The 16,891-nt window shown below is 40.7% G+C and overlaps 1 protein-coding gene across 1 annotated transcript in view; it reads right to left on the bottom strand.

Annotated features, from left to right (window-relative positions):
- Positions 1 to 16,891, bottom strand: part of EEA1 (early endosome antigen 1) — a 157,691-nt gene that overhangs the window by 118,656 nt on the left and 22,144 nt on the right. The window contains exon 2 of the mRNA XM_003823395.5: positions 167 to 259. Coding sequence (XP_003823443.3) covers positions 167 to 259 — 93 coding nt within the window. The remainder of the gene's footprint in view (positions 1 to 166; positions 260 to 16,891) is intronic.

Consider the following 16,891-nt stretch of genomic DNA (forward strand, 5'->3'; position numbering starts at 1 on the left):
CAACTAGGCACAGGCATATAGCTACAAGTATGTTTCAAAAGTCACATTCCAACTTACAAGAAAAACTTGTGAGAACTTTTCCTATACAAATCACCAATCGTTACACCAAATATTTGCTCATTTTCCCTTAATATTGAATTTTATTGCCAAGTTATTATTTTCATACCTCTGAAGAGCTTTCATTATTGACGTCCACTGTGTTTATAGGAGTTGCTGATGAATCTAAATCAGAACCTTGAGAGCCAACTCTCCCAGGAGTCTGGAACACAAACAGTAGGGAGGAAAAAAAAACAAAGCAGACATTAACAATATATTCATTGGCCATTTAATAATCTAAACCTTTTCACATAAGAAAAGTAGATGTCTTTACAATAATAACAGTACTAACAGTATCGTTTATGGAAGAGTGTACCTAATGCTGTATCAAAATCTCTATATATGCATTTCTCTCATTTTAAGTCACTTTAAACAAAATGTATACAACACTTTACAAAGTCTTCAAGTCACCTTCACAAAACATCATATTTAATCAAAATGACATCTCTTAAGACAGGTAAGATGGATGTTATCTCTGTAGAGAAGAAAACAGATTTAAAGCAGGAAGTGACTTGTTCACCATTGTACTCTTTTGTTTTGGTTGTTTTTTGAGTTGGGGTCTTGCTCTGTCACCCAGGCTGGAGTGCAGTGGTACAATCTTGGCTCACTGCAACCTCCACCTCCCAGGCTCAAGCGATCCTCCCATCTCAGCTACCCAAGTAGCTGGGACCACAGGTGCACACCACCACACCCAGCTAATTTGTTGTATTTTTGGTAGAGACGAAGTTTCACCATGTTGCCCAAGATGGTCTCAAACTCCTGAGCTCAAACGATCTGCCCACCTCCGCCTCCCAAAGTGCTGGGGTTACAGGTGTGAGCCATAACGCTCAGCCCACCATTGTACTGTTAGCAAAAATCAGAAAGTCCTCAAGATGCAAGTTCAAGGAAGAAAAAAAAAAAAATCAGAAAGTTCTCAAGATCCAAGTTAAAGCAAAAAAAAATCAGAAGATGCAGAACTAAAATGCAGATCTTCTGATTCCTTTGACAATGCTTTCTCTTTTCTTTTTTTTTTGAAACAAGAGTCTTGCTCTGTCATCCAGGCTGGTCTCACTCTGTCATCCAGGCTGGAGCATAGCGGCACGATCTTGGCTCATTGCAATCTCCACCTCCTGGGTTCAAGCAATTCTCCTGCCTCAGACTCCTGAGTAGCTGGGACTACAGGCACATGCCACCATGTCCAACTAATTTCTTTTTGAGTAGCTGGGACTACAGGCACATGCCACCATGTGCAGCTAAATTTTTTTTGTATTTTTAGTGGAAACGGGGTTTCACCATGTTGGCCAGGCTGTTCTCAAACTCCTGACCTCAAGTGATCCCCCTACCTTGGCCTCCCAAAGTGCTGTGATTACAGGCATGAGCCACAGCGCCCAGCCGGCAATGGTCTCTTTTCTACACAAACTAAAACTACAGTGATTCAAGTGGTGCAAAAAAGACCAATGCAGCCCAAGTTATCAAGTCCCCATCACCTACCACTCAAACCAATCATTACCATCCAGCTCCAATACTTGATATGACACCATCAGAGACACATTTTGGAGGGTTAAAGGTCTTTTCCCCCTGTACCATTTATCACTTAGCATTATCATTCATTAAAATCTAGGTGTTACTTTTATATCAAATTGCTTTTTGGATGAATCTGAAACCTAGTAAAACACTGGGTAAAAAGAGATTTAGAGCACAAAAACTGACTCAATAATACTCATCAAAAATATATATGGTACATGCTAGCATTATCCACACTTTACAAATGAGGGAACCAAGGCATAGAGACTAAGTAAATTGCCCAAAGTCAGATGGGTAATAAATGAAAGAAGGGATTTTAATTAGAGCAGTGTGGCTCTTAATCACTAACCAATACTGCTTCTCTGTTAGACATCTCCACTGAAATGCCCCTCAATCACCCAAGATTCAAAACACCTCACTACATATTTGCCTCAACATGTGAACATCCTGTACATCACTACTAAATGTTCAACCTAAATCCAAATAAGGATGAATTCATAATGCTATATTCATCAAAATGATTATAAAAACTATATACAATGGAAAAATATACACAGTATGATTTAAATTACATATAAAAACTACTGATATAAGAAAAAAGATTAAAAAGAAATATTCCAAAATTCAAATAATGATTTCTGTAGCAAGACAGGAATCTTCATTTTTATTTTTTTCAGTTTTCATTTTGCTACTTTTTTTTTTAGAATTTTAGATCCATACTTGAATTGCTTTTATCTTGAAAAAAATGTTTTATGTTAAAGATAAGCAAACCTCCAGTTTAATAGCCAGCATTCCTTTTTTTTTCCTCATGCAGATACTTTGCACATTTATTTACAGGCATATCTCATTTTATTGTGTGTCTCTTTATTGCACTTTGCAGATGTGGCGCTTTTTAGATATTGAAAGTTTGTGTCAACTCTGCCATCAAGCAAGTCTATTCCTGCCATTTCTTCAAAAGCATGTGCTCACTTTGTATCTCTGTGTCACATTTTGGTAATTATCATAATATTTCAAGCTTTTTTATTATTATCATATCTGTTATGGTGACCTGTGATCAATGATCTTTGAAGTTACTACTGCAATTGTTTTGAGGCACTACAACCCATACCCATATAAGATGGCCAACTTAATTGATAAATGTTGTGTGTGTTCTCACTGCTCCATTCACTGGCCATTTCCCAGTCTCTCTCCCTTCTCCTTGAGCCTCCCTATTCCTTCAGACACAACCATATTAAAATTAGGCCAATTAATAACCCTATAATGGCCTCTAAGTGTTCAAGTGAAAAGAAGAGCCGCTCATTTCTCACTTTAAATCAAAAGCTAGAAATGATTAAGCTTAATGAGGAAGGCATGTGGAAAGCTGAAACAGACCAAAAGCTAGGCCTTTGTGCCAAACAGCCAAATGTGAATGCAAAGAAAAAGTTCCTGGGGAAATTAAAAGTGCTACTCCAGTGAACACACAAATGATAAGAGCACAAATTGCTGAGAATGTTTTAGTGACATGGATATAAGTTCAAACCAGCCATTAACGTTCCCTTAAACCAAAGCCTAATTCAGAGAAAGGCCCTTCAATTCTACGAAGGCTGACAGAGATGAGGAAGCTGCAGAAGAAATGTTTGAAGGTAGCAGAGGTTGGTTCATGGGATTTAAGGAAAGAAGCTGTCTCCATAACATAACAATGCAAAGTGAAGCAGCAAGTGATCATGGAGAAGCTGCAGCAAGTTATCCAGAAGATCTAGCTAAGATAATTGATGAAGATATCTATATTAAGTAACAGATTTTCAATTCAGAAAAAAACAGCCTTCTATTGGAAGATGTCATCTGTAACTACTATAGCTAGAGAAGAGAAATCAATACTGGGCTTTCAAGCTTCGAATTCCAAGCTTCAAAGAACAGGGTAATTCTTGTTAGGGGTTAATGCAGCTGATGACTTTTAAGTTCAAGCCAATGATCATTTATACCGTTCTGAAATTCCTAGGACCCTTAAGAATTACGCTAATGCTACTCTGTGCTCTATACATAGAACAAGAAAGCCTAATTAATAGCACATCTGTTTACCACATGGATCACTGAATTTTTTTTTTTTTTTTTTTTTTTTTTTGAGACGGAGTCTCACTCTGTCACCCAGGCTGGAGTGCAGTGGCCCAATCTCAGCTCACTGCAAGCTCCGCCTCCCAAGTACATGCCATTCTCCCGCCTCAGTCTCCTGCCTCAGAGTAGCTGGGACTACAGGTGCCTGCCACCAAGGCCGCCTAATTGTTTTTTTGTATTTTTAGTAGAGACAGGGTTTCACCGTGTTAGCCAGGATGGTCTCGATCTCCTGACCGCATGATCCACCCGCCTCAGCCTCCCAAAGTGCAGGGATTACAGGTGTGAGCCACTGTGCCTGGCTGGATGACTGAATATTTTAAGCCCACTATTAAGAGCTGCCACTGGAAAAAAAAAAAAATCTTTCAAAAATATCACTGTTCATTGACAATTCACCTGGTCACCCAAGAGCTCTCCTGGAGGCATACAAGGAGTTTAATGTTGTTTTCATGCCTATTATTATAACATCCATTCCGCAGCCCATGGATCAAGGAGTAATTTTGACTTTCAAGTCTTATTATTTAAGAAATATATTTTGTAAGGCTATAAATACCATAGATAGTGACTCCTCTGACAGATCTGGGCAGAGTGTGTGGAAAACCTTCTAAAAAGGTCACCATTCTAGATGTGATTAAGAACATTTGTGATTCATGGGAGGAAGTCAAAATATCAACACTAACAAGAGTTTAGAAGTTGATTCCAACCTTCATAATGACTGTGAGGGGTTCAAGACTCCAGTAGAACAGATACGGTGGAATCAGCAAGACAACTAGAATTAAAAGTGGAGCCTGAAAATGCGACTGATAATTTTCTTTTTTTTTTTTTCCTGAGACGGACTTTTGCTCTGTCACCAGGCTGGAGTGCAGTGGCGTGCTCTCAGCTCACTGCAACCTCCGCCTCCCAGGTTCAAGCGATTCTCCTGCCTCAGCCTCCCGAGTAGCTGGGACTACAGGTAAGTGCCACCATGCCCAGCTAATTTTTGTATTTTTAGTAGAGACAGGGTTTCACCATGTTGGCCAGGATGGTCTCGATCTCTTCACCTCGTGATCCACCCACTTCGGCCTCCCAAAGTGCTGGGATTACAGGTGTGAGCCATCGCGCCTGGCATGACTGATAATTTTCACAATAAAACTTTAATGGAGGAGGAATGGCTTCTTAGGGATGAGCAAAGAAGGTGGTTCCTTGAGATGAAATCTACTACTGGAGAAGATGCTGTGAACACTGTTGAAATGACAACAAAGAATTTAGAATATTCCATAAATTTAGTTGATAAAGCATCAGCAGCTTTTCGGAGGATTGACTCAAGTTTTGAAGGAAGTTCTACTGTGGGTAAGATGCTATCAAACAGCATGCTACAGGGAAATCTTTCATGAAAAGAAGAGTTAATCAAAGCAAAACAGCAAACTTCATTGTTGTTTTATTTTAAGAAATGCCACAACTCCAGCCTGACCAACATGGTGAAACTCCGTCACTACTAAAAATACAAAAATTAGCTAGGCGTGGTGGTGCGTGCCTGTAATCCCAGCTACTCAGGAGGGAGGCAGGAGAATCGCTTGAATCCGGGAGGTGGAGGTTGCAGTGAGCCAAGATCGCACCACTGAAAGAAAAGAAAAAAAGAAAAAAAAAGAAATTGACACAGCTATCCCAACCTTCAGAAACCTCCACCCTGGTCAGTCAGCAGCTATCAGTATAGAGGCAAAACCTTCCACAAGCAAAAAGATTATGACTAGCTGGGCAAGATGGCCCACATTTGTAATCCTAGTGCTTTGGGAGGCCGAAGAAGGAGGATCGCTTGAGGCTAGGCATTTGAGACCACTCTGGGCAACATAATGAGACCCCATCTCTACCAAAAAAATACAAAAATCAGCAAGGCGTGGTGGCGTTCACCTGTAGTCCCAGCTACCAGTGAGGCAGGAGAATAGGGTCTGGAGGCAAGGAAACTAAGGCTGTTTCATGGCAACTTCCTAGAACTAAATTGAAAGGAAAACCCTAACTTTCCACACCTAAGTAACAAAAGGACCACAGGCTACTCCCTTTGACCTTTCATTTGACCTTTTCTGCGCAGATGGGAAATTGGCTATCCACAACAAATCAGACTGATTGTGGGCAAGTCTTCATTTGCATAGAAGTATAACTGTGTAGCTTTACCCTAGGCTCTGATTGGTTGCCTTTTGCAACCAATCAGATGTTTGACCTTTGTAACTTTACTTCAGCCTCTGGTTGGCTGTTTTCTGCAACCAGTCAGACTGAATGTAGGTTACCACTTCATTTACATGAGGTGAGCGTGAAGTGGCTAATCAGAAACGTCTAGGGGGTATTTGGACCCAAGAAGATGCTGTATCCAGGCCCTTGAGCTGCTGCTCAGGCCTACTCCCACACTGTGGAGTGTACTTTCGTTTCCAATAAATCTCTGCTTTCGTTCTTTTGTTGCTTCATTCTTTCTTTGCTTTGCTGGGCGTTTTGTCCAATTCTTTATTCAAAACGCCAAGAATCTGGACAACTTGCAGTCACGACCCTCTACCAGTGACAATAGGAAGGCTGAGGCAGGAGGATCACTTAAGCCCAGGAATTCAAAAATGCAGCGAGCTATGATCACACCATTGCATTATAGACCGGATGACAGAGCGAGACTCTGTCTCATCAAAGAAAAAAGATTACAAATCACTGAAGGCTCAAACGATTGTTGGCATTTTACAGCAATAAAATATTTTTTAATTAAAGTATCTACTTTATTAGACATAATGCTATTGCACACTTAATAGACTACAGTATGCCGTGAATATAATTTTTATATGCACTGTGAAACCAAAGAATTTATGTGACTCGTTTTATTGCGATACTTGTTTTATTGCAGTGATCTAGAACCAAGCCCGCAATATCTCCAAGATATGCCTATATACAAGTATGCCTATATACTTGTATAATTTTTATATAAATCAGGAAACTAGAACAAGTACAAAATAACAACCAGTAATTAAAGCTACAGAGAAATTCCCAAACTCTTCTCAAACATACTTCCTCAAAGAAGGGTATAAGATTAAACTTTTATTTTATATTCTGGATAGAGTATTAACCTAGCATGCCATGACAAAGGGGAAATAAAATGATCTTGAACCTTTTTTAAAGTACTTATGTCCTTTAGGATTCTCAAAAGAACTCAGGGTTCTGTGAGGTTCTGTCAACTAAAGAATGACAAAGAAGGAACATTATGGCTGGGGGAAATGGCTCACGCCTGTAATCTCAGCACTTTGGGAGGCTGAGGTGGGTGGATCACTTCAGGTTAGGAGTTTGAGACCAGCCTGGCCAATATGGTGAAACCTCATCTCTACTAAAAATACAAAAATTAGCTGGGCATGGTGGTGCACACCTGTAATCCCAGCTATTCGGGAGGCTGAGGCAGGAGAATTGCTTGGACCTGGGAGACAGAAGTTGCAGTGAGCCGAGATCGTGCCACCGCACTCCAGCCTGGGTGACAGAGCGAGACTCCATCTCAAAAAAAAAAAAAAGAAGAAGGAACATTACTTGTGTAACTATGTCTTCTTTTTTTTTTCTTTTCCCTTTTTTTTTTTTTTTTTTTTTTTTAGAGACAGGGGTCTCAGAATGTTGCCCAGGCTGGTCTTGAACTCCTAGGCTCAAGTGATCCTTCTCCCACTTCATCCTCCCAAAGTGCTGAGATTACAGGCATGAGCCACTGCATCCAGCCAATGTTTCAATAAAGATGGCTAGAGAACATCAGAGGCACACTTCAGAAAGAGACAGGTATCTTAATCATGAGTGCAAAAAAAAAAAAACCACAAACATTGTTTAGAGATGGAGGAGGCAATAACTGTATCCTGTCCAAGAACAGTAGCAACCACCACACCAAGGCTTATCCAAAACAGGTAGAAAGTGGCAGAATTTCAATAAAGTACTAAAGATGAAGAATGCAAAATGAATCTCTGGCCAAAGGCAAAAAAAAAAAAAAATGAGAGGAGCTGGATATGAGGGGTCTCCATTTGGTTTGTCGATACCAGGAGACAGTACCCACTACCCGAAATGATGAAATTGTAAGGCTTTCATCCTCAGAGAAGTCAGAGAAGGTTAAGCCAACTGAATACATGAGTGAAATAAACATGAATTTTAGATACCACCAATCTAGATCAAATCTCACTTCAGCCTAACTTCAATTTGCTACAGGCTTTAGAGAGGTTGCACTTTATTGCCAGGTCTTGGAACCTGAGCGCTACCTCCTGCCTCAGCGTGGTCGCTGACCCTTCTTCTGGGAGGTTTCCACTTTCTAGACAAGCAGACAAAGCTTGTGAAATAATCAAAGCAGTGATGCCAAGGATGTCATGGCAGAAGGCCTGGGTTCCTGAGTCACTGAGAGCTCAGAGGGCTGGATTTGACATTCCTGATGCATTACACAGGCACATTCATCCTGCTGACACTGTAATCTGTCCTCATTGGGAAAGTTAGGATCATCTTCCTGGGCACTGAATAGGGTCAGCTTTTAATCTGGTCTCTTCACTTTGTAGTGGGACCAAAGGTGTTGGAAGAATTAGGGGAGAGGGTGCAGTGGGCCTCTACTTTCTCCTTCCTCTTGCTCGTTCTCATTTTCTTTGTCCTTACAATCTTCCTAAAATGCCTATGCTTTTTTGGAAGTTGATCTAGCTTTCTTTTCTGGACTGGAGGCACAGCAGGATATTGTGAAACCTCAGCCACATGACTCTTGGGTGTCTCCTCCAATGGCTCTGATAATGATTCCAAACTTCTCTTCAGAGGGTGAACTTCCATTCTCCCTTGGGTGGAATTTATCTTCCACATCTTGAGTATTTGGTGATGAACGTTCAAGTCTTTAGTGACATGTTTGGGAGACTGGAGATTCCTAAAGTCTGTCACTGAGGACTTTTTTTTTAAAACCTACTAAGCTGATCCCAGCCAGCTTTGCAGAAACAAGGAATCACAACAAAAGGGACCAAAAGTCAAATGATTTTTTTAAAATGGTAGTTAGCACCCTGACTGTTTCCAATGACGTATCCTTAGCTATCACAGATACAGGAGATACACTCATTTCAGATTTCTCCCCTCGACTTATCTAAAGGCATTCAATGGCCTTCAGAAATAAAGTCCTCAAGTTGTTCTTAGCCTAGGGAATCTCAGATTTCCTGGTATAGTATGGAAGTGCAGGCCTCAGTCTCTACAGTCCCTTTAAATTTTCCCAAAATCTAACATTCTAAAACTGTCTAAATTTATCCAGAGTATGTCTTTACTGTGTGTGTTTTTTTTTTACATTTAATGCCCACAAAATTTTCTTGTTTTAATATCAGCTACAGTTCTGCAAACACCAAAGCAAAATTCTTTCCCAAAATAATATAATTGAGACATGAATTTATAAATAAATAAAAGCCAGCTCTGGATTTAATGATACACTCATGGATGTGGCAAAAAGTAAATGGCGAAAATGTTTTAAAAGAGCATTTAAATTTTTTTTTTGTAGTTGTTTTTTTTTTTTGTCTTGTTTTATTTTTTTGAGGCACAGTCTCACTCTGTCACCCAGGCTGGGGTACAATGGTGTGATCTTGGCTCACTGCAACCTCTGCCTCCCAGGTTCAAGTGATTCTCCTGCCTCAGCCTCCCCAGTAGCTGGAATTACAGGTGCCCGCCACCACGTCCAGCTAATTTTTGTATTTTTAGTAGAGACAGGGTTTCACCATGTTGGCCAGGCTGGTCTCTAACTCCTGACCTCAACTGATCCGCCCACCTCAGCCTCCCAAAGTGCTGGGATTACAGGCGCGAGCCAACACGTCCAGCCTAAACTGGATATTTAATATAAAGAACTGTTCTATAAAACTAGAAATTCATTTTTCATTCATTAACATTTCAATAACTTCACACTACGATGGTATTAAGAACAATGAAAGACACTGGAAACAGGAAGTTATACTTCCAAAGAACTGTATTTTCCTCATTTCTGTTTCCTTTATTTTTCCAGATGCCAGATGGCTTTTCACCAAGGTTTTCCTTGACTGAGCCGAAGTAAGCAATTCAAAGAAATATTGTACTTTTTTTTATTTTTGTAAAGATGAGGTCTCTGTATGTTGCCTAGGCTCATCTCAAACCTATGGGCTCCAGTGATTCTCCTGCCTCACCCTCCCAAAGTGCTGGGATTACAGGTGTGAGCCACCATGGCCACCTGAAATAAGGTACTTCTACATAAACCTATTATCGTCACCAAAAATACCCTTTCTCAAATTTGCCTAAAATAATCCTAGTAAATATACCTAAGTAAAGCCCAAGAGGCATGGGGAGTAAACAGAGAAAAAAACAAGGAAACCCTCACAAGACAGGGGTTTTTGATGTCCATATTTGAAATATACTCCTCATGATTGCTGTTAAATTATCTAAGAACTTCTTGTTTTTTTTTTTTTTTGAGACGGAGTTTCACTCTTGTTGCCCAAGCGGGAGTGCAATGGCATTATCTTGGCTCACTGCAACCTCCGCCTCCCAGGTCCAGGCGATTCTCCTGCCTCAGCCTCCCAAGTAGCTGGGACTACAGGTGCACGCCACCATGCCCAGCTATTTTTTTGTATTTTTAGTAGAAACAGGGTTTTTCCATGTTGGTCAATCTGGTCACAAACTCCTGACGTCAGATGATCCGCTCACCTCAGCCTCCTAAGGTGCTGGGATTACAGGCGTGAGCCACCGCACCCAGCCTTCATTCTTATTCTATTTTTAAGCCACTAAAATTCCTTTATTTCAAGGAGAAGCCCAAAAACAATAACACTAACCCTAAATAAACCATATAAAGCATTCTAACTTTTTCACTTACAAAAGTTTTATTTTGCAAAAAGAATGGGATTGGAATGATTTATGCTAAAAATTTAAAGTGATAGGCTGGGCACAATGGTTCACATCTGTAATCCCACCACTTTGGGAGGTCCAGGTGGGAGGATCACTTGAGCCCAGGAAGTCAACGCTGCAGTGAACTGTGATTATGCCACTTTACTCCACCCTGGGCAACAGAGTAAGACCTTGTCTCCACAAAAAAAAGAATTTCAAATATTATTAAGATGGAACCAATCTTAAAAACAAGGTACACAATGGACCAAAAATAAAATGGAAACATAGAGTATCCAGGATTCTGGAACCTAAAACAGGTAGAGGCAGCTAAGTTCAGTAATAAGAACCAAAAACGCCCTGGATGCGCAAGGTAACAAGAAGCCAGGTCCACTGTGAGAACTTAGTAAGCGGAGCAAGGCAACTATCCCTTGCAATGAATAGAAACTCTTTAAAAAGCTGTAAATCCGGCCAGGTGCGATGGCTCACGCCTGTAATCCCAGCAGTTTGGGAGGCCAAGGTGGGCATAACACGAGGTCAGGAGTTCGAGACCAGCCTGGCCAACAGGGTGAAACCCCGTCTCTACTAAAAATACAAAAATTAGCTGGGCGTGGTGGCGGGCGCCTGTAATCCAAGCTACTCGGGATGCTGAGGCAGTAGAATCATTTGAACCTGGGAGGCAGAGGTGGTAGTGAGTCAAGATTGTGCCACTGCACTCCAGCCTGGGCAACAGGGCGAAATTCTGTCTTAAAAAAAAAAAAAAAGGCTGTAAATCCTGCCACGTACTGTTTAGGCCCAAAGTTTGAGCAGAGCTTTTCCAGGTAGAGATGAGAGGGCATTCCAACCAAAGCATTATTTGTAACAGCTTATAAATCATAAGCAACCTATATGTTCAAAATGAAGAAACTGTTAACTAAACTATGACGTAACTGTTCAACAGTCTTTTTTTTTTTTTTTTTGAGACGGAGTCTCGCTCTGTCACCCAGGCTGGAGTGCAGTGGCGCGATCTTGACTTACTGCAAGCTCCGCCTCCCGGGTTCACACCATTCTCCTGCCTCAGCCTCCCAAGTAGCTGGGGTTACAGGCGCCCGCCACCACACCCGGCTAATTTTTTTTGTATTTTTTAGTAGAGACAGGGTTTCACCGTGTTAGCCAGGATGGTCTCAATCTCCTGACCTCGTGATCCGCCCACCTCAGCCTCCCAAAGTGCTGGGATTACAGGCATGAGCCACCACGCCCGGCCTGTTCAACAGTCTTGACAATTAATGGGATAAGTGTGTAGGTTATAAAAGCATGAAGGTTATGTAGAAAAATGAGAATGCAGTCGGAAGCGGTAGCTCACGCCCGTAATCCCAGCACTTTGGGAGGCTGAGGCAGGCAGATCACCTGAGGTCGGGAGTTTGAGACCAGCCTGACCAACAAGGAGAAACCCCATCTCCACTAAAAATATAAAAATTAGCCAGGCGTGGTGGCACGTGCCTGTAGTCCCAGCTACTTGAGAGGCTGAGGCAGGAGAATCACTTGAACCCAGGAGGCGAAGGTTGTGGTGAGCTGAGATAGCACCATTACACTCCAGCCTGGGCAACAAAAGCAAAACTCCATTTCAAAAAAAAAAAGAAAAATGAGAATGCATATGATATATGATACATCTATTGTGAGAAATAAAAAAAAGAAAAAACAAAAAGAAAGAAAAGAATGTATATGATATAAATCCTGAATTTGTCAAAGAGGTAAATACAACATTTGTATACATTATGACTTCAATTACATAAAAATATATACACATAAAGAGATTAAAAGGTAATCATATAAGACCAATGAGTTTTACGTTAGGATGATTTTTTTGTTGCTACTTTTCCCCCTCATATTACTGAATAGATGAGATTTGTGTTAAGATGATTTTATTAACCACCCACCTACTTCCACCCATAATTTTTTGTTAGTGTTGTCATATTACTTTTTAAAGTTTTCTGATTTTTTTTTTTTTTTTGAGACGGAGTTTCTCTCTTGCTGCCCAGACTGGAGTGCAATGGTGCAATCTCAGCTCACCACAACCCCCGCCTCCCGGGTTCAAGCGATTCTCCTGCCTCAGCCTCCTGAGTAGCTGGGATTACAGGCATGCACCACCACCCCGGCTAATTTTGTATTTTTAGTAGAGACGGGGTTTCTCCATGTTGGTCAGGCTGGTCTTGAACTCCTGACCTCAGGTGATCTGCCAGCCTCAGCCTCCCAAAGTGCTGGGATTACAGGCGTGAGCCACCATGCCTGGCCAAAAGTTTTCTGATTTTTAAAAAACCATTTGGCCTTGACAAAAAGATCCAGAGAATTCTAATTATCAAACACTCACCATTAATGTTTAGGTAGCTACAACCAAACAGACCAACTAAAGGAAAACCAGCTACAACAAAACTATTTCTCTATTCACTATACTTCTGAACAAATGTTTGAGTTTTCCACACCAATTCTCTGCAGCCACCAACTGTATGTCCCACAATTTAATTGAATTCTGACACTATCTGGAATTAGCACAGACCTCACAGACTAAGGGATCAGTCCCTTAAGACTGCCCTCCCCTTCTAACACCAATAGCAAATAAAAGGTCCCCAGGTTACCCACACTTTTGTCTACTTTGGCTACATATCGGGAACCCTCACAACTCCCCTCCTCAGGTTTGATAATTTGCTATAGCAGCTCAAAGAACTCAGGGAAACATTTTACTTATGTTTACTCTAAAAGATATCTTAAAGGATACAAATAAACAGCCAGATGAAACAGTATGTAAGGAAAGGTCTGCAGGGGTCCCAAGCACAGGAGCTTCTGTCCCCATGAATTTAGAGATACATCACCCTCCCAGCACATGAATGCATTCGACAACCAGGAAGATCTCCAAAATCACTGTTTAAAGTTTTTACAGAGGTTCCTTTATGTAAGCATGATTGACTAAGTCATTGGCCATTGGTGATTAACTCAATCTCTAGCCCCTCTCTATTCCTGAAGGTCAGAGGGTAGGGTCGAAAGTTCCATAGCCTTAATCTTGTGGCTAGTGTCTATGGCAACAAGTCCCCAACCTGAAGCTATCTAGGGGCCCATCAATATCACCTTATTAGCATAAACTCAGGTATTGCCAAAAGGTACTTATTATGAATGACAAATGACATTCCTTTCACCTCCATCACTCAAGGAATTCCAAGTTTTAGGAGCTCCATGCCAGAAACAAGAAAAAAGACCAAATATATATTTCTTATTATAACACAATATTACATCAATATTTGAAATTATGAAAAAAATACATAGTATTCCAAGTATTTACTTCAAATAAGAACAGATGTTGGCTGGGTGTGGTAGCTCACACCTGTAATCCCAACAATGGGAGGCCAAGGCGTGCGGATCATTTGAGGTCAGGAGTTAGAGACCAGCCTGGCCAACATGGTGAAACCCCATCTCTACTAAAAATACACACACACACACACACACACACACACACACACACACACACACACAGCTGAGCGTGGTGGCACACACCTGTAATCCCCTGGGGAGCCCAGGGCAGGAGAATCGCTTGAACCCGGGAGACGGAGGTTGCAGTGAGCCGACATCACGCCACTGCACTCCAGCTTAGGTGACAGAGAGACTCTGTCTCAAAAAAAAAAAGAACAGATGTCTGCAATAAATAGGATATCCTAGACTGCTGGTAATAAAAACAAATTCATACTACAAGATCAGTATAAAACAGCATTAATCTCTGCAAAAAACTATCAAAGAAGCAAACACAAATTTGAGAAAGAACAGCACTTTACTGGGAGAAAAAATGTTATTGTTTACTATATGCAATATCTTAAAAAGAAATATCACTGTCACAGAAGTTTTAACAACCTAAAACTTTTTTGAAATAAATGATTTATCTATTGCAGACTAGTTGTTTACTGAGTATAATTTAGACATATATATATATTTTTTTTAATAGGCAAAATCTCACTCTGTGACCCAGGCTGAAGTGCAGTGGCACAATCATGGCTCATCGTAGCCTCAAATTTCCTGGGCTCAAGCCATCCTCCCGCCTCAGCCTACTGAGTAGCTAGGACTACAGATGAGTGCCACCACACCTGGCTAATTTTCTTTTCTTTTCTTTTCTTTTCTTTTTTTCTGAGACAGGGTCTTACTCTGTCACCTAGGCTGGAGTGCAGTGGTACAATCTCGGCTCATTGCAACCTCTGCCTCCTGGGTTCAAGATATCCTCCCACCTCAGCATCCTGAGTAGCTGGGACTATAGGCACATGCCACGACACCTGACTAATTTTTGTATTTTTTTTATAGAGACGGGGTTTTGCCATGTTGCCCAGGCTGGTCTCAAATTCTTAGGCGCAAGCAATCCACCTGCCTCAGCCTCTCAAAGGGCTGAGATTACAGGCATGAGTCATCATGTCTGGCCCTGGCTAATTTTCTTTAAGCAAAATTCTTTCTAAAACTGGAAAGGATACAAGTATTAGAAATTAAATAATATACAACTCAAAACCTTGGGGATTTATAAGCTATCTATAAGGATTTCTTATAAAATGTAACTTTAGGGGCCGGGTGCAGTGGCTCACGCCTGTAATTCCAGCACTCTGGGGGCCGAGGCAGGCGGATCACGAGGTCAGGAGATCGAGACCATCCTGGCTAACACGGTGAAACCCCGTCTCTACTAAAAACACAAAAAAGGTTAGCCGGGCGTAGTGGCGGGCGCCTGTAGTCCCAGCTACTGGGGAGGCTGAGGCAGGAGAATGGCATGAACCCAGGAGGTGGAGCTTGCAGTGAGCCAAGATTGCGCCACTGCACTCCAGCCTGGGTGACAGAGCTAGACTCTGTCTCAAAATAAAAATAAAAAATAAAATAAAAAAATTAAATAAAATGTAACTTTCAACACTGATTTTGTTACTCTATTTCATCTGCATCCCACCATAAAAACAAATTAGAAAGATTTTCACTAAAAGTTTGAAAAGCCATTTACTATATGCAGACCTTAAGAACAATGCTTTAAATACATTATGCAAGCCTTATACTAAATGGATAGACAAAGGGCTCTCACTAACCCTTTTCTACTATTAAGAGCTAAAAACATAACATATAGATAAAGTGAGAAGTTATCTTTGCAAATAACAAATACTATTTCATGAAAAAAAATTCATGTAAAGTAATTGAGGGGTTCCCAGGGAGTTTTCATACTTGACCTCTTAGCTTATCACATACTCTTTAGGTAAATTCATTTACTCCCTTAATTTTCATTAACACCATTGCTGACAATAATAAAACACTAACTTTAATCCAGACCTTTGCTGAGTTTCCAATTCATATTTTCCTGTCCTGCCAAATATATCTAATTGAATGCCTTGAGAGCACCACAAAGTCAGCTTATTCAAAACCAAATTCATTTATCTTTGCTCAAAGCTTTCACCCATCTACATTCTCCATCTCAGATTATAGAACCATCACACACTCATTTTGCCTAAATCCAAGGCATCACTCTTACTTGTCTCTATTCCTTAACCTTCACATCCAATCACCAAGTTAATTCAACTGCCCACTTAAATTTTGAATCTATCCCCCTTTCTCCATCTCCTTGGCCACTACCTTAATTCATGTTGCAATCATCTCTCACCTGGACGATAAAAGAGACCTAATATAGCACTCTATACCTCTACATCCACATTTCTAGTTGTTTACTAAGAAATCAAGCAATGGATTTCTCAAAGCATTGTAACCAAACCAAACTCTTCATTCATCTCAACACTTTACCATCCTAGGAAAAAGTTTACTTTCCTCACTATGTTCTCCAGCTTAGTCAATAATATCCTCATTTATCAAGAACTTCTGTTAAAACCTAAATGAACTATTAACCAGGCATGGTGGTGGGCACCTGTTATCCCAGCTACTTGGGAGGCTGAGGCAGGAGAATCACTTGAACCCAGGAGGCGGAAGTTGCAGTGCACTGAGATCACACCACTGCGCTCCAGCCTGGGTGACAGAGTGAGACTGTCTCCAAACAAACAAACAAACAAAAATTAAAACCTAAATGAACTAAAACAGATATTTGCACACCAATGTTCATAGCAGCATTATTCACAATAGCTAAAACATGTAAATAATCCAATGTCTGTCAACGGATGAATGGATAAACAAAAGGTAGTATATACATCCACAATGAAATATCATTCAGCCTTTAAAAGGAAGAAAATTCTGATAACATGCTGCAACATGAAGCTAGAAATAATTATGCTAAGTGAAATAAACCAGACACAAAAGGATCACTATCGTATAATTCCACTTATATGAGGTACCTAGAACAGTTAAATTCATAGTGACAGGAAGTGGAATTGTGGTTACAGTGGGTTCAGGGGAGGGGAGGAATGAA

The sequence above is a fragment of the Pan paniscus genome, chromosome 10 (assembly GCF_029289425.2).
Source record: "Pan paniscus chromosome 10, NHGRI_mPanPan1-v2.0_pri, whole genome shotgun sequence".
In the NCBI taxonomy this organism is placed as follows: domain Eukaryota; kingdom Metazoa; phylum Chordata; class Mammalia; order Primates; family Hominidae; genus Pan; species Pan paniscus.